This window comes from Lichenostomus cassidix, chromosome 1, assembly GCF_008360975.1.
Source record: "Lichenostomus cassidix isolate B80296 chromosome 1, HeHo_3.0, whole genome shotgun sequence".
NCBI lineage: Eukaryota > Metazoa > Chordata > Aves > Passeriformes > Meliphagidae > Lichenostomus > Lichenostomus cassidix.
In genome coordinates, this window is record NC_139479.1 from 65278250 (window position 1) to 65303234 (window position 24985).

The 24985-nt window shown below is 37.4% G+C and overlaps 1 protein-coding gene across 2 annotated transcripts in view; it reads left to right on the forward strand.

The window, feature by feature from the left end:
- Positions 1-24539, forward strand: part of CCDC169 (coiled-coil domain containing 169) — a 30867-nt gene extending 6328 nt beyond the window's left edge. Inside the window, exons 2-8 of one of the 2 annotated variants that reach the window (XM_085061481.1) lie at positions 167-249; positions 702-812; positions 903-943; positions 14543-14641; positions 14842-14895; positions 18213-18289; positions 21461-24539. In XM_085061481.1, coding sequence (XP_084917607.1) covers positions 167-249; positions 702-812; positions 903-943; positions 14543-14641; positions 14842-14895; positions 18213-18289; positions 21461-21563 — 568 coding nt within the window. In that variant the 3' untranslated portion in view covers positions 21564-24539. Of the gene's footprint in view, positions 1-166; positions 250-701; positions 819-902; positions 944-14540; positions 14642-14841; positions 14896-18212; positions 18290-21460 lie in introns of both variants that reach the window. The other variant, XM_085061486.1, reaches the window with a different exon arrangement.
- The last annotated feature ends 446 nt before the right edge of the window (positions 24540-24985 follow it).

Genomic DNA, 24985 nt, shown 5'->3' on the forward strand with positions numbered 1-24985 from the left:
ATACATTTAAAAATGGACAAGATAATGTAACTACATAGGAATGACCAATAGATGCTTCTTCTGAAAATATATTTGATCTATTTTTTTTCTAATTTCAATAATAGGACTAGTAGAAGAGCCAGCTATTGACTATTGCAATATTTACTGAATTCCTTTTATACCACAGGCAGATGCTTGAAGTCTCGATATTTGAACTGGGAAACACCGTAACAGAACTGGAAAAAAGTCTTAACAGTGTTGAAAATGAAGGTAAGTGAATTACAACAGCCTTCCTAATTGCTTAGGAAACACAGAAAAATAATTCTTTTGCAAAGGACCTACAGGGGTTCAAATTTTTATTTAGAAATTTAAGTCTTCACTTTTCAAACATGACTATTATAGCTGTGATGCTTCACATATGAGATTTAAGGAATATTACATGTGGCCATGCTAGATGTTTTTTGTTAATTATTAATGAAACTATGAATAATATGAATTCACAGAGTTGGTTAATATTCTGACCACAGTAAGCCTAGTGAAAATTTTCCTTGATTTATACTTTCAATCTCTTTTATATGCAAAGATTCTCATTATGAGGATTACTAAGTGCAGACTTTCTCAGTCTCCAGTTAGTTAAAAGGAACAGTTTTAAAAAATGCTTTTACTTAAAATGACAAGAACTAATCTGGGAAATATAATAATTCTGTATTTTTTTTTTTAAGATAATGAATGGAAAACCAGATATGAGACACAAGTAGAATTGAACAAACAGCTGGAGAGGCAAATTCATATTCTTCGAGATAAGGTGGAGCTTATTCGTGGAAATCCAGCAGGTAGAAAGGGATATTCATAACTTTTTCAATAGAATTAGTGATTATACGTTGAAATTATATCAACAGGTCACATTTTCTGCTTATTTGTAGGTAAACTGTCTGGTGTTCGCACCTTTGATAAAATGCCTGTGGTAAGTACTGTGGTGTTTAGTTGGCTTAGCAACAAATCACAGTCTAATTGGAAAACTTGTATAGTCTTAGCTTTTTCATGACAAAAAATAGCAGCAGCATGGTCTAGAAGCCAAAACAATCACTCCTGCTTATGTTTTTGTTGTTTCATACAAGCAGTTGTTTATAAAATCATAAAATATAGAGTAAAATCCTTATGTAGGAAGTACATAAGACCTGAATGTTGGGAAGAATTCTGTAGTAAAATTTTTAACTGAGTGGAGGTTTTATAATTGAATCTGCAGTAATGCATGCGAGATGGCATAGCTGGACTAGATCTATGAATAAATGGGAAAACATTAAACCTCATGGAATCATTTAGTGTTTGATCTCTCTTGTAGTAAAAAATGTCCTCAGTTGTGACCAAATGGAATTCCATCTGTTACAGTCTTCCTCTTGTTCTGTCACTGGGCCCTGCTGAGAAGAGCCTGGCTGCTTGTTCTTCATTCCTTCCCATCACATATTTGTACACATTCTTAAGAGCCCTTGGGTTCTTAACTCCTCCCCAAGCTGAACAGTCACAGATCGCTCAGCCTTTCCTCATCTATCAGATGCTCTTAATCATCTTCATAGGTCTGTATTGGACTTGCTCCAGGAATTCTGTATCATTCTTGCCCTGAAGAGTCCAGAATTGGACCCATCACTTCAGATACACCTCACAAGTGCTAAGGACAAGGGTCGGATTACCTCCCTTGACCTGCTGGCAACATCTTCCTAACACAGCCCAGGCAGCCTCTGGCCACCCTTGCAGGAAGAGTGCATTGCTTTGTTGTGGTCTCCTTGTTCACGGGAACCACAAAGTCACTGTCTCCTAGGCTGCTTCCCAGCCAGTCAGCCCCAGCATATACTGGTGCCTAGGATTATTTGTCCCCTGGGGCAGGACTTTGCACTTCCTCTCCACGTGATTCCTCTCTGCCTGTTTCTGCTGCTTCTTGAGGTTCCTCTGAATGGCAACACAATCCTCTGTTGTATCAGTCAATACTCCCAGTTTTTTATCAACTGTGATAGTCTAGATGAATAGTTGCAGTAACATTTTGCATAATGCGGACACAGGAAGACTCTTCATTTTACAGTAATTTTTTTGCATCACTGGAGGAAGTATCTGTTTTCATTTTTTAAATTTTATTTAATGCACTTGTACTTCAAGTCCTGTATTTCAACACAGCATAAAATATTTTTTCTGCAGTCTTGAGGAGAAAATGGCAAGAAAAACTCCCGGCAAATATTATGGCCATTTTGTCTTCTAAGGCAGTAAATGAAGTAAAAATAATTTTAGATTCAGAACTGCTTTTGCCATAGCCTGTAATCTGCTGAAATCTTAAAACATTTTTTCTTTTTCTTACCCACTTCTAGAAATAGGGAAGGTAGATAAAGATGTGATAATGCCTTGTAACATAAGCAGGGATAATGAACATTATGAAGCAGGGCTGTTATGATTTTTATTCCTGTTGCTTATACTTACAGAAGTGTTACCATCTGACTTTTTATGTGCTTCAGATTCTTAAGATTAATGGGTGCTTAATGACCCTAGAGGAGGCTGCATGGTCTGTTAGTGGGAAGGATGATTATCTGCTGTAAGCAAGGTATGAATAATTAGCTGCTTTTTCTGATCTGATCCATGGCTTTCAGACAGCCAGCATTTTTGCCAGTTTTAGTGTTGTCCTAGAGACCATGATGTTTTGTAGGTAGGCAAGATTTTTTCTTTAACAACCAATTAAGAAGAGAATGAAATCTTCCCCATCGCACTTTCCTGTTTCACTGAGTTAATCTGAAAATACAAATGGGATTACATTCAAAGAAAAGTCTTGAAGACAGAACACTGATCTAGAAAATGTACAGCAGAGTCTGCTTTGGATAATGTTATTCCTGTCAGCCTGTAAAGCACAGACTGGCGTGCATGCTTACAGTATCACAAGTATTTATTTCCATCCAACTGCTAGTGCTCTTAACCAATCCAATTACACCTTGCCAGGGACTCCAGGAGACATTACCAGTGAGATAATCTCCTTTCCCACCAATCCAGTACATTTTTAATTCCTACTAAGTACTGCATTGTCTCCTCACCAATGAGAGGTTTGGTTACTGTTCCCATAAAGGGAAGAATGCCAGCACAACTGAAAGATCCATACTGCCAGAAGGAGTCTGGAAGACAGCTTGGAGAGTCCTAGGCTCCCTTAGCGAAGCCTAGGAAAGTCTGGAGCCCATGTGCTGTGCCATGCGGTTTCAAATCCTTCCTCCATTCTTCCATTTCATTCCAATTCATTAGAGTTAATAAATCCTCCTGTTTGCTAGCCAGAAAAGAAAGGAAAGTGCTTTAGGGATTTAGTGAAATGTTTAATTTTTTCCTTGTTTTGATTTTTGGGAGATGGAAAGAGCGGAAGAATATAGAGGTATTTTGTGGGCTTTGCTGGTTTTTGTTGTTTTTTAATTTTTTTTTTTAACTGAAACGATCAGAAAATTCAGTGTTTATTTACAGATACTCTTACAAAATGCAGAGCTGCTTTTCTTTATATAGATATAATTTTAGAAGATAAAACATTTATAAAAGTACACAGATAATTTTGTGGTGTTTAAGCATTTAGGTTTGTTAAAATTCTTTCGGGGTTTTTGAGAGTTGTTCAGGGGATTAGGGGAGAATATTTAGCTTCTTCACAGATGAGAATAAAGAGCAGATGTGAGTGGGTAGAAGAACAAAGAGTTCTCAGCCAGTCATCAATATACATTTGTTTAAAGTAAAAATGATGAGAGCGGGTATAAAAAGCATCGGGTGTATGTCTGTAAAATCAAAAGTACACTATGAAATTCAGCTTTCAACTTGCAGTTGCATATGAATAGGAAATATATTCCTATATGAAAATATACTTCCTATGAGTATTGCATAGGAAAAATTTCTTCACTGAAAGGCTTATCAAGTGCTGGAAGAGGGTGCCCAGGGAAGTGGTTGAGGCACTCTCTCTGCAGGTATTTCAAAGACACATATTGTGTCGCCTCTGGACATGGATTAGTGGTGCACTTGGCACTGCTGGGTTAATGGTTGGACTTGATGGTCACAAAAAGGTTGATTCTGGGATTGTGTGAAGCTCTGTGGAAAGACTGAAAAGTGGCTCTTTCTGCAGTTTCAAGAACATGGCAGCAATAGACAGTAGATTTTGAGCAACATATTTAGAAAATTAAATATTATTTTCAAGTATTTATAACGTGTTCTCAAGAAACTTAGGATTATAGTTAGGGATATTAGAAGGACCTCTAATAATTCTTAATTTGCTAAACAATTTCATTGGTATTTAACAGAGGAGTATTCTCAAAGATACTGAAGAGATTTAGCTCACTCAGCTAGTAATTTAAAGTCCTACTATAGTAAATAGAGGGAGAAAAACATGTCTGTAGAGTAATTCAACCCATTTAGACATAGGTAGCATAAAATATTTTCTTGATATCAAGCACTGCGAGGAAAAAAGATAAGATTACTCATCAGGGACCCTGGCAGTCAGCAAACTATAAAAACCTGACTGAAAGAGAAGAATACAAATGCAAATTCTGGACTGATGAACAAGGAAGCACAGAGGATTTTCTGTGTTGATAAATTGCAGTAATTGTTGCAGATGGCTTGCCCTATTTTTGCTTTAGAATTAGAATTGTACTGATGAATAATTTCTTGCTATTAAAAACACCCCTACACCATTTAAAAATACAGTTTTCATTCTTAAGCCCTTATACTGATATAATACCTTTTTTTTTTTAATTCAGAAAACTCATGTAGGTGTTACATAGCAATAAAGCCAGAATCAATACATTGAACACGGAAATTCTTGCTGCCATGGATAAGAAAATAATTGTTGTGTACTGAGGGCAGATTAAAAATATCAGCCAAGCACAAGGGAGTTCCAATAGTGAAAACTGTTTAGTCAGTAATTTCCTTTATGTCCCAGTGAATAATACAAATGCCATACAGTACTTCAGAAATAATTACAGAAGGAATGTGTTCTCTCTAAAGTATAACATGATGTGAATTTTACTTGCTTCTTTTAAACATGCTGCTTTCATTTGTTTGCATTTTTTCATAAAATGAGTTTTGGTAAAATACATGTTTTCTGCTAAGCATAATTTCCCATATAAGCAGAAAGAAAACTGGTCCTTTCTCTGTCACCATTTCTGCAAGAACGAATCCCTAGATAGCAGCTTTAGTATGCAAATACTGAAAAGCATACTGCAAAATCAGTTCAGAAGAGCACACTCCTGATAGCATTGCCTTAGCAACGCTCTAGTTAAGATTAGCCCCAGAACCAGAGCTTCTGTGATAAATCACCATTTTTTCATAATGTCCAGCACCATAGATGAGAAAATTCTGACATCAAGAGCCAGATACTTGCTTTCCAAAGCCTCCTTTCTGGAAGTACAATGACCACAGAACTGATAGCCTCAACCAACCATCTCAGGCATTTTGCTGTCAGTTTTAAACTATAACCAGAATGAGTGGCAGTGTCACACTGGAGATATACGTGATTGCAATATGACAGGAAGGGAATCTTGGGTTAGTGAAAAGATGCAATGAAGACTTTGTATTTCAGTAGGTGTTGATAACTGCCTATAGGGAACATCAGCACTTATAATGGCATAGGAAATGTTGACACTTCTCCTAGCAAGTGACTGTTAAATGAATCTTGTTGCTCTTCCTGGATTAAGTCATCAGTGGCTATATGGAAGGAAGAAATCGTGTATCCTAGTTTCTAATGAAATTTGGAAGTGTTTTGGAGAAAGTTCTGTCTCTGGTCTGAATGCCCTAAGCTGTTATCCTGCCTCCTCACAGACTTCCCCTTCCTACTCCTTTAATTTATCCTCAAATAAATACTTTGAATGACTCCAAGAGACCTTTTTGATTTGGAATTTTTTCTTTTCCTTGTCATGTTGGCAATAATTGTTCCTCCTGGTGGCCTTGCACAAACCAGGAGACTGTTTACTCCACTCTGTGGTGTTCCCCGAAGCAGAATAGACTTTGTGTTTCAAAGAAAACAATCAGAGGAAAAATCTTGGAGTAAAGTGACATTCCTATCTGTCTGCTCTAAAGCATTCTGTAAGAATTGATGGGGATTCAGGGTTATCTTCCAGAGAAAATGTGTAAGGAAGTGATATCCAGCCTTTTTCAGGCCTGCCAGGAGAGATGCTAAGTGAGACATTTCAGAGTCAGCGACGCCTTGTACTGTCAATCTGAACCACAGCGCTGGAAGTCTCCCTTATAACTTCCCCTGCAGGTAACCCCTGTGAGCAACGTGAGGAGATCACGGAAATAAGGATTTAGGGAGTGAGCATCCCACCCCTTTAGTGCCTTACAGAGCACAGAAGCAGCTCCACTCTGGGTCTGGTTTGGAATCTAAGGGTGATGCCGACCACAAGGGGGCACTTGGCATTTAGGCAAGGACAGGGAGCCTTTCCTTGCCTGCCTTGATGCTTCTACAGGATCTGGTGTGTATATATATATATATATATATATATATATATATATATATATATGTAGATATATGTATATCTCGAGTGCAGGTTGCATGGAGAAATATTCCATGCTAAATAATTTTTAGGTATAACTTTTTCTGTAATATATACCTCTTGAATTTATTGATACCAATCTAAAATCAATTTCCATTTCAGTAAAACTAAAGATGTATTATTAGTTTTTGCTCCTAATGAGTTTAAAATTATATGTTAAAGGATTCCGTTAAATCAGCTGGTGAATGTCAACTCCTCATATTGGAGGGAAGGGAGCTTCTAAACAAAACTTCATTTAATTAAAAATTTCAAGTAGAATGTTGTATTTTTTTTTTCCAACACAACTGACAGATATATTGCTTCTGTTCTAACTCACGGAGAAAAATTAAAGAGGAAGCAAATTGCCATAATAGTCTGCAAGAGCAGGGCTCTGATGAAAACAAGTTTGAGCTGCTTGATGATGTCATGGTTTTGTCACCTTGTCTGTTGTGAAACGATTGTTAGAAATTGTCACCACTGAGAGCAGGGCAAGAAAAAATCCAGAATGAGAACAATTTGTGTGTGTGGCCTTAAAATTCAGTTCCAGTACCTTTCAATATAATTTCATTTTCTTGCAATGTTAAGCCATATGTGTAACTTTTCAGTTGAGCGAAAAGGAAATGGTGTGAAAAAAAGAACTGGAGAATTTGTGTTCTCTTCATGAAACTCCTGGCTTCATCACTGCTGGACACAAGATTAATGTGTCTTTGCTCTGAGAGTGAATCATGCTAAGCACTGCAAAATTCTGTTCCATAAAGGAAGTGTTCATTTAAAATCTCAGCGTGTCTTTTAGCTTTTTACTGGCTTGCTCAGAGCGGTTTGACATGGATGATGTATTGAAAACTAAGGATCTTAAATTCAGGTTAAATGCCTTAGTCAGCTTATGTCTTCTTTTCAGGCATACAATGTCCAGCTATTCAAGGCTTAGTAGAAGAACCTGTAATGAATCTATCTTAAAAACATAATTCAGTATTCAGTTAAACTACATTTAAAAAGCTTTTCCAGAACTTCTAATTCTGGGTCAGCCTGGAGTTTTGTTGGGAATTTCTCATCCTGGGGGAAATCAACATAGCTGGGAAGCTCCTTCTGGTTCTCCTGAGCTCTCACAGGTCCTTGCTTTGTTTTGACGCTTTTTTGTGATGTCAGAAGTCTGCTACAAGTCAGTGTTACTGTATGCTTTAAGTTCTGTTTTCTGTGAAATTTTGTGTTGTTTTACAATATTAAGCACTAAGCTGATGGTACAACCATTATAATAGAGAATTGAATCTGTTTTGGTGAGGTTTCTTTCTGCACGTTTCCCACAGAATTCAGAAAAGGCAAATCTAGCTCTTATGATTTGGCTGAGTTTATACACTGATGTTTCTCACTTCTTAATTTGTATTGATGTACAGCAGCTGAAAGATTCAGCTATATAAAGACTCTTCTAGTTGTCCAATTACTGCCTTTAAAGTAAGGGTGGGAGATAACTTACAACCAGTCCTGGCTAAAGTAGACCTCTAGAATCTCTCTGAAGTTTTGACCTCTTAAATTTCTTAGTGTCTGGTTTTGAAATTGTATTCTGTAGTGTGTGGTGACTTGGAGAAGTCTTTTAGTTGAGTAGGAACATCTGTGTCCCAAGATTTCCGCAAGAACTTCAGTACTGCCATACTGAGCTCTGTGTTATCAATTAGGTTCATGGATGCAGGAATAGAAGTTCTCAGGCTGAGTTAGCTGAGTTTCCTAGGTATTAGCTGTGAGAAAGGCAGCTAGATTGGCATTCACAACAGGTTGTGTATTAGAGATAGAAAACCAACAGGAAGTTGGTAAAAACACCTCTAGAAGTGTGCCTGAAATCCTGCCTCTTTTCCAGAAATAGACATGACCTTTCAGCCTGTCTCACTTTCTCCATCTCTCTCCATGCAAATATTTGCATTTCTGACTCACTGACAGCCTGCCTTCAAAAATTATCTCAGCACTAGTTAAGTATGATGGTGACAAAGGCATTGTCAGGATATGAGATATGAGAATGCAAGCTCTTGGGGAAGCAGGGGACTAAAATGTAACTCAACTAGTTTATTTCTGGGTTAAATTTTGAGCTTTTAGATAGAAGAGGCTTTCTTCCTCAGGTAATATGTGTAGAGCATCCTTGCCAGGGTATGCCCTGTTAGAGGGATGACCACCAGGAAGCTTTGCTTTGAGCCTCCATGAAGGCAGCAAACCTTTCAGCAGCAAGCCAAGCAGCTCAATTCAGCTTGTACTTATGGGCAACCACAGCAGCAACAGCTGCCTCCCTGTTATTTTACAAAAGCAGATGTGCAGAATATAAGACGTTGCATAGAAAGCTTTATTAGCATTAGGATGTTAAATTCTTCCTGAAGTGCAATTTCAACTCCAGTCCTGCTTTGATTTTGGGCTTCATTTCCCGATCTGTAAATTTGGAGTATTTTCTGGCTTTCTTATTTCCCAAGAGATTTTTAAGCATGGGTTTATTACAATTTATAAGGTTGGGATGATAACTGTATACTTTTAGTTGCATTATCAATCTATTTCCGTTTGCTTGCTCATCAGAAGCAGTGTAGTGCACCGTTTGTTTGCTTGCATTTGGATAGCATCCTTGCTCCAGAGCTGAATGAATGCCCAGGCATCTGCAGTGGACCAGCTGCACTGGCAGCAAAAAATAGACAGTGCTTCTGAAAGGACTAATGAAAGAAAGATCTAAAAGTAGTTTACTTTGTAAGTGAAAGAGCTCAAAGAAATTAGATGAGTACCATCACTGAGGAGATACCAAATTGCTCTGTTGTAAGTAACAGCTGCAACACCAACTCTTGCTGTCTTACATAACACTGATGGACAATCTAGTAAGGAAATAAATAGTGTGCTCTGGATTTGCATAGAACAAATCTGGAGAGCAGCGTGAACTTCTGTATTTATTGTATTTGAGCTTACTGTGGTGACACAAAATATGTAGTAGGTGGTACAAAATGCATTGTACAAAATATACTGACACATGGTTATAATCTTTAATGTGCAGTGAGGTCAAGAAGGCAGTAAAAAATTAGTTTCCTAGTTCAACGGTGCTGAGATGTTCTCTATCTGTCTTGTTTAATTCTGTAGAGACACTGATGTTGAAATGAAATAGCACATGACCCTAGTGGAATTAAGCCAAATCTTCTCTTTAATCTGCAGCTTACTTTTTCTCCTTGAATTGGCCAACATTGCCTGAGTTGACTGTAGGGGCCTTCTCTATTTAGACAAAGATTTCATCTGCATCCATGGTACTTCTGCTTTAATTAGGAAAAAAACCCTGCAACAACCCCTCAATTCTTTTCATGTCTCCAGTATGCCAGTTGTAACAGATTAAAGTTAATAACAGTTCAGTCACGTGCAAAATATTCTTCAAAGATACAGCTCTTCTGTATCTCTTTTTTTTTTTCTTTCAAACACTGGGAGAGGTTATTCTCTTTCGCAACATGTTTTACATGTTTTAATAGTACTGTGCCTTTTGCCATGCTCCTGCAAAAATCTTCATTTTAACGGAAAGAATCACTAGGGAAATTTTCATAGAACCCACAACTTTTAAAATGAAAAAGAAAATGTGGAGTCAAATAAGTTAACGTGTTATGTGAAAGAATAAAAGTTTCAATGATCTGCAGATGCTAGAAGAGAGAAGACGAGACTTCAGTCAGATGTAATTTTTTTACCAGTACAAGCATTCATGAACTCTCTGAGAAATAAACCATATATGGATACTGGCCTTCTGGATCTGTGATTAGCATGATAAATAAGGAAGAAAACTTAAAATTCCCATGGAAAAAGAAGGGGAAAATATTTGGACAATTATAATCTTCCTTTCAGTGTTCACCAGGAAAATCTGGTAAACAAAGGCCTAGCAAAGCATTAAGGTCATGAGAAGACATAACTGATTATTAAGGGAGTGGACAAGTAATCAGTATAGAAAGGAAAGGATTCATCTATTCTGACTAAGGAGGTGCTTGTGTTAGAAATAAAAACAAACAAAAATTCTGAAACAGATATTTATTTTACACAGGGGACCTCAGAAAACAAATGGAAGAACCTGAATAACTAGGAATGTAATAGCATTGATAGCAAAAACATGAAGGGATAACAAGTATTAAAGGTACACACTTGCCAGGAAAGAACAAAACAGAGATAGATGTGGTATGTAGCAGATGTGAGAGACTTTGACAATAGTGTTGTTGATTCTTTCTTCATCAGCTTTTTTGATTAATTAATCTTGAGGATGGATTGCAAAACAAAGTTTAGTCACAATAACACTGGGAAATAATATTGAAACAATATGACTCTTAAATATTAGGACACAAATATTTACTTTTCTGTATATAGATGTCTGACTCTTGACTAGGTCTTTTAATTCCTACAGGCAGTAGGAATTACAGGTCTTATTAATGCGGTTGTATTAATAACTCAGCTGAGTACAGAGATTTGTATCTAGATTTATCTAGATTGGCATCTTCAGTGGAATGGTTGTGTAAACAAAGAGTCTTGCTGATGTTTCAGTGCACAGTAGCCCAGTACTGTTCCAGAAGGATGTGTGTCTTGTGTAACCCATGTGTCACATCTGCCACCCATGGATGTCGTGAGCTCTCTAGAACATGTCAGATGGAGCTGAGTTGAGCTCTTTAGCTGCTCAGCTGAATGAATCACTGCACATCATTGATTGTCTTCACCGTGACTCTTAGTAGGAGTTCAGTTCAGATTTGGACACTCAAATGTAGATACCCTCACCTAAGACTGAATTCCATCCATCCAGTCAAATATACATAAAAATAGAATATTTGGATGGATTAATATGGATGTAATATTATTAGATTACTGCCAGAAATTGTATCATATGTTATACTTGTGAGTAAAGACTAAAAACCAAGTATAAATAATGATGAAGCACAAAACTCAGTGGGTAATTAACACATTTTATGAGAAAATTCTAGATAAAAGGGGGATAATGATGTTTTAGATATTTAAAATATACAGGAACACTGCAGAAAGCCAGTCAAAAAGCCTGTCAGATAAGTGATCATGAACTGATTCACTTTAAATTAAACATGTATATATTGCCCAAGTTTTAAGTAACAGCAGAAACAATAAAATGCTGGACAAAGAAAGAAAAAGCTAATGTCAGCAAATACTTGGAAGAACAAATGGCAGTAACCAAATCCCAAGAAAAACTCAAAGAGCTGGATGTGTTTAAAATGCAGGAAATGGGTAATCCATATCTTAGGATTCTGATAGAACTGGCTTGTCACATCACTGATCTGATAGCAAGTGGTTCTAATAAACATGGACACATTGTGTGGACTGGAGAAAAGCACTTCTTTTTTTTTAGCTTTAGGATAAAGAGAGGAATAGTGGTTGCAAAATGAAACTGAAATATGCATATATTAAAAGGGGTTCATGGGGGGCAAACTTGTTGACATTCTGTGATAAAGCAATAGATCTGTTGTCACAATATAGTAATATCGTTCACTGTGACCTCTGATAAAGATATCATGTCACATGGGAGGTGGCTGATTAGCTGGAGAAAATGAAAATGGGTAGATTTGTTAAAGGAATAAAGAGCTGGCAAATGGAACATGATAGCGGTGATTAGTGAAGGAGTCTGCTGGGAGAGTACAAGCAGAGGTCTTCCAGGACCAAGTTTAGGATGAATCTTAATATTTAATGTATGACCTTGATACACAAAGTAGAATTAGATTATGGTATCTCTCTACTGAAACCAATTATATAATATAATTGGGATCTGGATGTGCTTTAGAAAAAGAAAGACAGTGAAGTCTAGGTAGATTATTAAAAATGGGAGTAAAATTTAATAGTGTAGACCAAAGGATTTATAAAATAGTAAAGAAATTATGTTATGAATTGAGGATACAACTGCAGAGGAGTATCTGGGTCTTCGATCTGATGCCTTGTTGACTGTGAGCCATCATTGTGCAGCTGTGCAAAAGAAAAGTGCAATCCTAAAATTTATACAGGTAAATAAGTATCACTGATATTGTTCAAAGCAGTGAGATGACTTTTGGAGTACTGCACACTGTAGGCTGGTTCTGTTCTCCAGGCCAAAGAAGGCTGAGCTCCAGCCTGGTGTACAAAGCGGTTATTAGGATGATTAGATGAAAGGACAGCCTGCTGTGTGAAAGATAATTTTTGCAAGTTCAACTTAATCATTCTAGGAAAAAGAATGTGGAAAAAAAGATGCACACATCTTCAGTCTATACGTCCTGGGGACAAACACCAGGGAGGAAGAAGAACAGTTATCTTAAAATACATTTAAGAACAAACAAGAACAAGAACAAGAACAAAAACAAACAGGTATAAACTGACCTTGAATAATCATAGAATCATAGAATGGTTTTGGTTGGAAGGGACATTAAAGATCATTTAGTTCCAAGCCCCTGCCGTGGGCAGGGACACCTTACACTAGATTGGTTTGCTCAGAGTCCCAGCCCACCTTGAACACTTCCAGGGATGGGACATACACAACTTCTTTGGGCAATCTGTGTCTGTGCCTCGTCACCCTCACAGTAAAAAATTCCTTCCTAATGTCTAATCTAAACTTGTCCTCTGTCAGTTTTAAGCAATGTCCTGTCACTACATACCTTTGTAAAAAGTCCCTCTCCAGCTTTCTTATAGGTCCCCTTCAGGTACTGGAAGGTGCTATAAGGTCTCCCCAGAGCCTTCTCTTGTCCAGGCTGAACAATCCCAAGTGTCTCAGCCTGTCTTCAGAGGAGAGGTGTCCAGCCCTGTGATTTTTGTGGCCCTTCTCTGGTCCTTCTCTGCTGCAACAGGTCCACATCCTTATCTTGGGAGCCCCAGAGTTAGATGCAGGACTCCAAGTGGGGTCTCAAGAGAGCAGAGCAGAGGTGGGCAATCACCTCCCTTGACCTGTTGGTCACACTTCTGATGCAGCTCAAGACACGGTTTGCTTTCTGGACTGCAAGCCGTATTGTCAGATCATGCCAAGGTTTTCATCTACCAGCACCCCAAGTCCTTCTTCTCAAGACTGCTCTCAATCCATTCTCTGGAAAGGGTACACCTTCTCCCTAGACTTCCTATTATCACCAACATACCTGTAGAAGCTTTTCTTGTTGCCCTTGACATCCCTGGCCAGGTTTAATTCTGTCAGGGCTGTAGCTTTCCTAAGCTGATCCCTGACTGTTCAAACAATCCCTGTATTCCTCCCAGTCTACCCTCTCTGGGCTTCCTTTCTGTGTATGAGTTTGTTCAGGAGCTCCTTGTGCATCCACACAGGTCTCCTGGTATGTTTGCCCAAATTCCTCTTTGTTGTAATGTATTGTTCCTGAGCTTGGAGGAGGAAACCCTACATTAGAGTCTTCTATAAGAATGTCTCTACTGGATGGAATGGATCAAATAATGAATGGGATCATGAAAAGGAATTTCCTGTGTTAGAGGTGGACCTGCTTGGGTGTGTGTGTTCTACTTCCGTTACACAGCAATCAAAGATTTGGCCAGTGCCAGTAACCAGAAATGGACTTTGCTGCTGTTACTCATTCCAGCTGTAGACAAGGCAGATGTCTGCACACCTAAGAGAGTTTCCCCACAAAGTACTGCTTTCTAGCCAAGTCGGTATGTGTTACCTTTGACATCCCATGTGCCTATTCAACCAGACCCACAGCTCTCTCAGCAAGTGGTTTGAAAATGGATGTGCTGGTAAGATATGAAATCTTCCTACTAAAAAGGAGCCATTAGAGGGAATTTTGTTTAGAACAATGGAGCAATTATGACTGGTCACCACAAGGTGACTTTGCTAATCTGCCAAGGAGCAGCAGTGTGGAAAATGGTACCTGCGTCATTTTAACAGAATGGAAATGTGTAATGCATAGCTGATAATTATAGCATATGGTTCATTGCTTTCTTCTCTGCAGTGTGCCAGCCAGAGCCATGAAAACAAAAAATGCACAGGAGCCAAAGAGAATGACAAACATCCTTATAAGGACTATGGCGATGACATCTTTATACAGAATGGAAATAGTTGTAAAACATTGTTTTATTTACCATAACCACAGGGTTCCTTAAAGGAGGTTCTTAAACAGCTAGAAGAAGAGAAGAGAAGTCTCCAGAATCAGCTGAAGGACTATGAACTTAGACTGGAACAAGAAGCAAAGGTTTGTAATCACTCTATCCTTCTAACTAATAAAAGATATTATGTTGTGTGATAAACAGACAATGTGGGTGGAACACTCAGTAGAATAGTTCCATAAAATGTGTCATTGGAGAAAGGCTCTACTGTAAATTTGGATCTTTGGTATGATTCAGCTTTTAAAATTTGTACTTAATGATAGCCTATATCTCGTTTTTGCTGTAGGCTTACCACAAAGCTAACGATGAGCGGCGCATGTACTTCTCAGAGATCTTGCAGGTAAGAAAAATGTGTGACTCAGTAACTTTTAATGCTTTCTTAATATAACAACAGCATCTGTTAATGCCATTAGATCAGGGTGTTTTATCACTTCATTTCTATACCAAATACGTTACAAAAGCTGCTTTTAAAAATGTTTAAGAGCCATAATTTGAAAGATTGCTACAGTTTATTTATTTTAAATACTTTTTTTTTTTGTTTTTGTATCAATTGGAGTTTCAGTGTTCCCTAGCATAGTCAAAGTGCCCTTACTGAGAAAGCTGAAGCAATTTTCTAATGCTTGGCCATCCATTAGTCACAAGACTGCTACACTTTTGAACAGAACAGAAGCAAATTATTAGCAGTAGTGACACCCATCTTTAAATAGTAATTCCTCCTTTTCATATGTCTCCTTTTTTCGTTTAAAGACAAACTATCCAACAGTTATTCAGAATGTAATACAACACATTTTTCCATTAACTTTATAAAATAGCAATAAGACACCTTATTTTGGTGAAATCACAGGTTAAATTTTATTGCTGCAAATTGTGTAATACATAAAATTTGATACTACAAACTGGAGGAACCTGTAAAGGCATCTGTAAAGATTTATGGTACTTCTTATTCTGGAAAAGCTCTAAATTCCTGAATAATATAAAAGTAATAGCTTAGTGTGATATTCAAGAATGGCTGTCACTGAATCGCTTTCATAGCTAACTGGGGTAAAAGCCTGTAATTAGCAGTGTTTCCATGTGTTTGAACAGTGGGCAACTGATTTCTGTATATGGTTCATTGCTACTTTGGGAAATCTGAAAGAATTGCTTAAATGAACTTTCCAGCATGAAACCAAGAAAAAGCCTGGGATATGCCCATGGTAACTGTTAATATCTTTGCATTAACAGTGAAACTGAGACCTTGTGGAGGAAGGAGGTTGGAAATAAAAGCAGATTTTATTACTGAACATGCTAGCAAGAGGAGTGCCTATGTTCAGCTCCCTATAAAAACACTTAAATATACATAAAACATCATTTGAAGTGAGGTATATGCACTGTCATGTTGAATAATGGGGCACTAGGGACTGGGATTTTGCCATCAACACTCAAGGTAGTTAGTGCATTACATTTTCAGCAATTAATTGTTTAGTCACATGATTTCAGTATCATATGAGAGCAAAATAATAATCTTCAGATTAATATTTCTATCTTTAGTTCTCTAAACGTTAAATAGCCATTCTAAAATAGTTGTAGAGGAATCCTCTGTAACCTATGGAGTGAGAGTTGTGTCTAAGGTGCAAAGCATCAAATCTGTATTAGGTTAGATGAAATTAATTTCCCAGGGACTTGTCTGTCCCTCCTTTTGAGCTCTAAGCAGAGCCTAAGCAAGCAGTTTAGATTAAACATCTGCTTTGTACATTGATAATCTGAGCATGGCAGTCACCCTAGCAGCACTGGGACAGCCTCCACACCTCAGCTACTGAGTGTAGTTTTGAGCACCTCAGTATAAGAAGGGCATCAAACTACTCAAGTGTGCCCCAGGGAGGTGGACAATGTGGTGAAAGGCCTCAAGGGCAAGATTTATGAGGAGCAGCTGAGGTCACTTAGTTGGTTCAGCTTGAACGACAGAAGGCTGAGGGATGAGCTCATTGCCAAGCAGTGACCTCACCACAGGCCACACCTTCCTCCAGGGGAGCAGCAGAGGGAAAGGTGCTGAGCTCATCTCTGTGGTGACCAGTGATGGAAATGAGGACATGAGGAAAGGGAATGATGCTGCATCAGGGGAAGTGCAGATTGAACATTAGGAAAAGGGTCATGCCGCCAAGCCTGTCAAACTTCAAGGAGCAACTGGATGACACTCTTTAGTTTTAGGTAGTCCTGGAAGGAGAAGGGAGTTGGACTTGATGATCCTTGTGGGTCCCTTCCAACTTGAGATATTCTATGATTCTGTGGTTTACTGTTGGTTTCAAAAGTATCAGCGCTTTATCTGTTCCCTTCAGGTCTTCTTCTGCTATGACTTTGATTTGACTTTTGTATTACTTTGAAATCTGCATATGTATGTTTTCTCTTTTAACAGTTCATTTTAACAATAGAGGCAGAACTAAACATACATTCAGTCCAGACTTTCCACTTAATTAAAATATCAATGTTCTAGACTCTGCAGACTAATATTGGCTGCTGTTGAGTTAGAAGGATTTACCCATAGGCTAACATTTTCCATACCTTGCAAAGTAAATATACCACAAGGTAATGCTATCCTGTGACAACAATATATGTATTCTAGTGACAGTCTCTGATTTACAGAGAATAGATATAGTGTTCTTTTAAGCCTTTGTTTCCCCCAATTATGTATCTAATTTTCTACAGCTCACAATAATTAAAAAAAAAAATAAAAAACATAGAATGGAAGTTTTTTACTGGTAGGTATTAAAAAATCCCAGGTGTCTTAGGTCTTCCCTGCTTTATTTTGGATCCCTCCTGAAGCCTGGGGCAGGAGCAGAAGAGAGAGATGCTTCTGAGCAGTCGTTTCTTTTATTTATCTTTTTATTATTGGGTGCTTTTCTGCTTTTTTTAATATTTACAAAATATATTTGGCTTCTGAGTGCTTTTGATGTTTACTTGTCTGGTCCATAACGATGTAGTCAGTTTTAAATGATGGTTTTAAAATAAATTTAAAAATTCACAATCTTGAGAAGTCATGCTAGAGGCACCAGTGGTTTATAGTATATTCTTGTTTACTTTTTCTGTTTTGTTTTCAGTTTGACAGAGCATTGGTTTGGCATTTGGACTCCACAAATCTTAAAGGCACTCTCTGGGGGTATTCAGAAATCAGTTTGCAAGGCAAGCAGTGAAGAACTATAGCTGTTCTTCAAAAAGTCCATCCTTTCAGGCCAGATTTTTGCCACAAACTGTTGCTAGCATAGTGGAATCTGACTTGTGACTGGGATTTCTTTGCAGAAAAGGCCCAGGGTTATAGATTGCCACAACTGGAAAGCTGCTTGTGCAACAGTGGCTGATTTTAGTTGGGATAGGCCTGGAGTAAACTGTACCAGCAAAAACAGTGCTATGGATAACAATCATATATACTGGCACTGTATCTTCATATAAATACAAAAACAGTGAAGGCAGTCTTGGCGTTGCTCTTGCCTCTTGTGTTGCAGAATCACATCTGCTCAGATATGATAAGATAATAAATTATTCTAGCCATCATCATTAATACTGGAGTTCCTTGAGTACAAAAATTTCTTGCCTTCAGGAAAGTAAATCTGTGCAAATCCTGTTTACTTCTATAACTGTGATTGTGGCTAGGATTTAGCATGTTCTGTAAAAATTTGTCTATTGCAGACCACAGCTAGACTTAAAATTGTTGCAAGGCAAAAACCAGATGCTCTGACTGGCAAGGGAGAAAAACAGATACTGAGGTAAATTTCCTTTATATTCCCTGTTTTCTGGTTTATTATTTTTTGCTAAGTACTATGTTTTGAACATTACAACTCATGGTAAATATCACAGATCATAATCCCACTGGCAAAGTATTACTCAACATAATTATTGATATTGCTTTTCAATCAGTTTTGTTTAATGAAAAATATGTTGCCATGTTGAAAATGCATACGTTAACATCATTGTTTAACAGATTTCTGTTTAGTTATATGGGTTAGAAACACAGATTTGAAGTGTCCATCTGCTCTGAGATATATAGAAATAGAATTAATTTCTGATTGTAATGCTTGCAGATAAGCTTGAATTTGGAGAAAATTTGTTTTTTAACTGAACTGAATATGTTAATATAAAGTGTGAAGAATACAGGGAGTCATATCAAAAAATTGTTGGACCCAGAAATCTGCCTCCAGGGGCCATAAACAGATGCCTACAAAAGTGTGGAAGCAAGCAGATATAATACTTGATTTTGGAGCTCTCCCAAATGCTTTATATTTGGAGACTTTCTAAGCTAGTATGGTTTCTATGTATTTAGTGTCTCACAGTAAATAGTCTTCCACAAACCCACTTACCTATATTATTAAAATGAGCATATACAATATACATTGGGATAATCTAAAAATATAATGAGTAAATTATAAACACAAAATTTTGTAGACATATTTGCGTAGCAGCCTTTTCCTTTCATTCTGTGTAAGTACAGAATCACAGGACTTCAAAAATTGGAATAGTGAATCTTCATGTTCCAGGAGAGGATATTAGTGGAATATGAATTAATGCTGTACAATGTGAATTCAGTTCTATAACTGATGTTCCTCAATACATAAAAAGCTCTGTGTGGGTTTGAAGTGCCCCATACACCACTGTATCATTTCTGGCCCTGGTGATATTTAACATTGTTCATATGGAAAGGGTCAGAAAGCTAGCAGAATTCACTGCCTCTACAGTGAGATTAAATATCATCAGCCAGATAATGAGGTTTGCTTAGGGTTAGCACTGATCTGTGATTATGGTGGGGTTTTTTTACCATCTACTTTAGTAGACCATTAATTCCCCTGAAATTATATGACAGTGGGTTTCTGTAATTTTCTTTGTATCAAACAAAAGAAAATAAAGTATAAAAGAAAATAAAGTGTCCTGTAACTGCTGGTCTCAGAAGATGTGTAGTATAACAAAATATCCCCATTCAATCTATTTTCCTTAAGAGGATTTTTTAAACTTTTCAATGTACTTTAAACATGTGAAGATAATTTTTCTTTAAATTGTTCTTACTATAAAAGGACTTAGATTTCAAACGATTGACTTTTATAACCAGGGACTTAGATCTTTCAGGGCAAACTTTGATCTTTGCTGGCAATATGGATGTAAGAATGGGAATTTGGCATAGTTTGTATTTTAAGAAAATACTAGAAGATAAGTATGCACTCCTTGAACCTTATAAGGTAACTACAGCTGTTGTTATATTATTCCTTTCTAATTATGTTTTGATTTATAACCTGGGGGTTGTTTGTTCAAGCTGACATAAATTAGAAATAATTTCATTAAAATAAGAGAGGACATGCGTGTTCTTGAGAATAATTTGAAAATTTTCTGTCCGGAGTTCTTATCTCACCTCTGTTGCCCTTTTACAATATACATGCATTGGATTTCAAATCATGATAAGAAACTGCTTTATGCTTGTTTTAACTATAGGAACAGGTATGGAAGGCCCAACCTGTGTATTAAAGCAACACTGAAAACATTTTTGTGTGGTAATTGTGAGCACTAACTGTTGATGCTTTCAGTTTCCTGGCAGTCCCAACACAGAAGCAAGTTCAGTAGAGGTCCTTTTTGTGGTTATTCAGAGAACAAGATAGGCCAGCTGAGAGTTGGGAAGAACATGGATGTCTTGATGGCTCATATCTCTGATGCAATCTGAGCAGCCAGTTTATTGTCATTCTGACTCTTATTGTAACACTGAGACTTATGGTGGGGCTTATTAGTTCAGTTCCAAAACTGCACTGCTGCAGTTACCTGGCTTCTGTCTGTAAGTCCAGCTGGTTTTGAGTGGAAGAGGTTTTGCTGCCTGCAGAATTCCACACAGGCATTTTCTCTCTGCTTTCTCCAGCTGTACAGTGATCTACAATCAATTTATTTTGATTAATGAACTCATTTGAATTTAAATAATCCATTATTGTGCACACTGGGGCCTTGGATACTGATCTTCCCAATCTGAGTCTTCCTTCAAGACTCAGACTACGTGTAAGAGCTGGAACAAATGATGGGTCAATCCCAGGAAGACTAGTGAGCCATAGGTTTGACTTTGTTGGCTCTTTGCCTATAAATTTGTATCTTGCATAGATACCATCATCATAGCTTCTATCACATATCTGGGTATCATGACAAATATAATGAATGGGATGTTGTGATATATTTTTCTTCCAAATGCCTTTGCTTGAGAGAGGCACTGAAGCTCTGTATGTTGTTGTTAGAGTATGTAAAGTGCTGTCTGTCCTCTGCAGTAATGAACAGGAAGAGAAACAAAGGTACATTTCATAGGAGCAGACGTGCAGGCTTCTTGGTTGGGAGAATGACCTTTCCAGCTTGGGGAAGCACCATTCTTTCCCTGGAGATTTTTTTTACATTCCCACTTATTTCTTAGAAGATCAAGATGAAGCTCTAGCTGGTTTCATGTAGATGGTGTATGTATCCATGATGAGCACCACTTCAAAAGTCTGCTGGCAGCATCTCCTGCAGGCATTATTAGCAATCAGGGGCTCAAGAGCCTGTATCTCCAGAGTGGAATAGCTGCAGAGAACTGTAACATCTATGTGAAGTGTTCTTCCATTTTCTGATGGGGATTCTTTAACTGATGAAAATGTCTCTGTAGCCAGTTACTGCTTTCCTAGTGCCCATATTTAGTATTCCATTCATGTTCTTCAAATGACATCACTTAGGTAACAGGAATCATGAGATGAAGATTGAGTTTGTGGAATAATTAGATGCTCTGCTAACCTGCAAACCTAGAAATATACTTGTTTTTTTCTCTCTCAGATTTATTAATTCACAATAGTAATCAGATATGCAAATATAGAAAGCATGCACATTTTTTAGCAGTTAAAACTTACAGGGAATGTGACATTTGCTGACTAACTTAACACATTTTATTTCAGAGGAAGATACAATGTTCCAGGAAACCTGAAGATTGTTAATCCTCAAAAACGATCAGTTAAAAAGACTGTAGGAGGAAACCAGCTTCCACAACTAAAACCCTGATTTAATACTAATGCCAAGAACGTCCAATCATTTTAAAAAAAAAATCAATTTAACTGAAAGTTTCTAAATTGATAATGAAAGTATTCATGTCTTGCTGCAATGCCAGACCCAGACTGGAACGTCTTCTTGGCTGCCTTAGTGTAAGTGTTCCTCTGACTAATGGAATTGCTCTTCTAGTTGCCATCTTTGTACTGATGATCTCTGACCTGTTCCATTCTGGTTCACATCAGTGATTCTGGGTGTGAGGGTGTTGGAAGACTTGGAGAATATTTAATGAGTTTATACACTTCCAGATCCTTGAAGTATTTGACTGCACAAAAGCCATGGAAAACAAACAAGCCTCTAGCATTTTTGACCTCTCAACCAAGAATAAAAAGGCAGACTGATGTAACCTGAAGTATTGTCTAAATATAACTTCTTTTAAAAGCTGCTTAGACACAGAGCCTGGGTTGACTAGCACTTTCTGTCTGCATGGTTTGGAAGCACAGCACCATTTCCAGCTGCTTTGGGCACTAGTAATGGATAGAAATGACAGAAAAATTGAACACTTTTTATTAAGGAATCTTCAGAGCCTATCTTGTGGATGGGTTGTTTCTTTTAAACACTATGTATGTGTTATGTTTTCTGATATTGCTATGTTGCTCTTTGAAATTTGAACTCTCAGATGAACCCTTGTATCCACAGTCTGGGTTCCATAAAAATCTCTGTCTTCTTCAATGGCATTGATCCTTGTACTTTCTGGGTCCGACATAGTGCCCATCCTAAAAGTCATCTCTTGAGTGAAAGTGGAACTATTATGTCTTTTCATTCTGAAGCATGCAATTATTGTTGCCATTTTATTACCTACATTTTAGTCATTAAAGTTCAGCAGAATTTTTTCAAGCAGCAACAGGAAAAATGTTTTGGTAATGAAGCTTCAAGCCTCTAGGTTACAACTTAAAAGCTTTTGCCAGAGCAAATGTAGTTGCTTGACTGCCCTTTATTATTTTAAGAGCATTCCTAGCTCTTTGCAATAAGGTTTTGCTCTTTAAGAGCAGTTCTAATAGTTCCTTATTACTGGCAGCATTAAAGTGACACTGTAATTAAACTCATAGAAAAAGACAGACCAATGGTGTCATTCTAAACTGCAGAGAGAAAAGACCTGCAGCATGGTACAGCATATTCAGTTTGGAAATCCCATTTTCTTCTCTTATGTAGTATGGAATTCATTACAGATACTTGGCATGTTACCATGATGCATGTGGTATCATTGTTTCATAAGGAGGGTGGTCTGCCTGGCAAGTTTTTCTCTCACAGCATAGCATACCTCGTTAGGTTAGCACTCTTCTGTTTGTGTTTTTCACGTGAAAAATTTCCAAATGTTGATTGTGCTGGCATTTGTCATTGTGGAGAAGGAGAGGGGAAAAATCACCCTAATTGTTTTATTGGCATAAAAGGCAAGGGACATCTGCAGTAGTAAAGAAGATCCAGTTCTTGGATTCATGCAGCAAACATTTCCTACTGCTGTCTCTGAATCAAGTGTTAGTCAGTGAACTCAAGTCTGGTCCTTGTAGCACCTCAGAATAACTGGAAACATTGCACAAATATGGCAGAACAGTTTTTCACAACAGGAGACTTGGATGCTTCCCTCAAGGACAGTACTCATTGAGGATTTAAAAAGACACTTTTTTCGAAGCCTAAAAAGAGATTTTTATTTGTACAATAATGACCTGGGAGAAGAGCAGACTATGTCCTATTTAGTCCCTGATTCATCACGCCGGGAGCAATCTCAGGATTTGAAACTCAGTAGTATGAAAATTAATTGCTAAAACATGTGTTTGACCATTCTAATTGGATGTCCAGCTGTAATGTTTGCTGTGCAAAATGGTTATAGTTCTGTACTCGCACTCTGAAATGCTTGGCATCCTGCCTTTCTGTAAATGAGGACAAACCTGATGATTAAGTTTTACAACTCCAGTTCCTTTGCAGCAGCAAAAAAATAGTTTTTAGTTTCAAAAGTGTAGTGTCTCTTTGGATCTGAATAAACTTTTATACTTCTAGCTTTCCTGAAACATGTAGGAATGTTTTTTGTTTGATTTGGTGGTTTTGAGTGGAAGAGTGTTTTGAAATTCCTGAATTTATCTTGTGTGGGCTTTTCTTACTGCTGTTTTGTTGTCCTGTGAAATGTGGTTTGTTGACATTTGCAGCAATGAACAGTTACATGGCTTTATAAAATCTCTTCCATATGAATACTTCAGCACATTTAGGATTAATTAATCCTTAAAAGCATAGTATGTGGTGTTATTTTAGGCCTAGAAGACAGAATCACAGAGCTAGGTTTATTTAAAGTAGCTAAAGTAGATATGGGAGTGTAGTGATGTCCAGTTTTCTGCTGATTTCACAACAGTGTGATCTTTTGTGATGCCACTAACCATTTCAAGATAAAGTCTGCCTCCTCTAAAGTCTCTGTGCATCATACATAACACTGAAAGAATCTGAAAACAAAAATGGGTAATTGATTTGCTGACAATTGTGGTCAGTGACTGAATGGAGCTAAACATCAGAGGAAGACAGGATCAGAGGTGAAGGTTTGAGTCTGGCCAAACTTCCTCCTGCAGCATAGACTATACTTGGGATTCCGGATATACTGGTTATAATGTGGAAGTGCCTTTAACTGAGGGACAGGGAAATTTGTTATCCTAACTTGGGGCACTTGAGAGTATGCTTTCATTAGAGGGTTACTCATGTAATTCCACTGATTTTAGATCAGTCATGATTTTCAGGTAATTAAGGCATTTTAAGTATTTACCCATATTGTTTCTGGAAAATATAAAATTAAAAACTCAAATGCTGATAAGCACATCTTTCTTATTGCACCCCAAAAAAACTTTTTTTGTTTTTTTTTCCTTTTAAATCCCCATGGTTTAAGATGGAATTGAGTCATGATATTTCTTTTTCATGAATCAGTATAGCACCAGTGTACTCCTCTACGATAGAATAAAATTGAAATGTTTATTGGACAGGCATTGACTGTGTGGCTGATTATTATGTAATTATGCAACATAACCACAGGCTCCAAAGAACTGGGGTGATGGCCTTCCTCATGTTTAGTATATTATTAATAATAGGGAAGATATTTAATGAAATATTAAGTATTTCTGAAATACTTCGTTTAATGATTTCTCTGTATGTAAACTGACTAGGTGCTACAGCTCACAGTTTCCCTGATTCCTATAATATTCCATCTCCACTGGTAAGGATGAGGTGCATAATTTAACCTTAATACATTTCCAGTAGAGGAAGATGCTGTGCAGGCCTTTTTACAAATGCGATGCAGACACAATAGCAAGCAAATTATGTAATAAGTAAGCAAACCGCTGTTTTATTAAACTTCTGCTGTTTTTGCCAGACTGCTGTCAAACATAAACTGTACTTTGAACTAA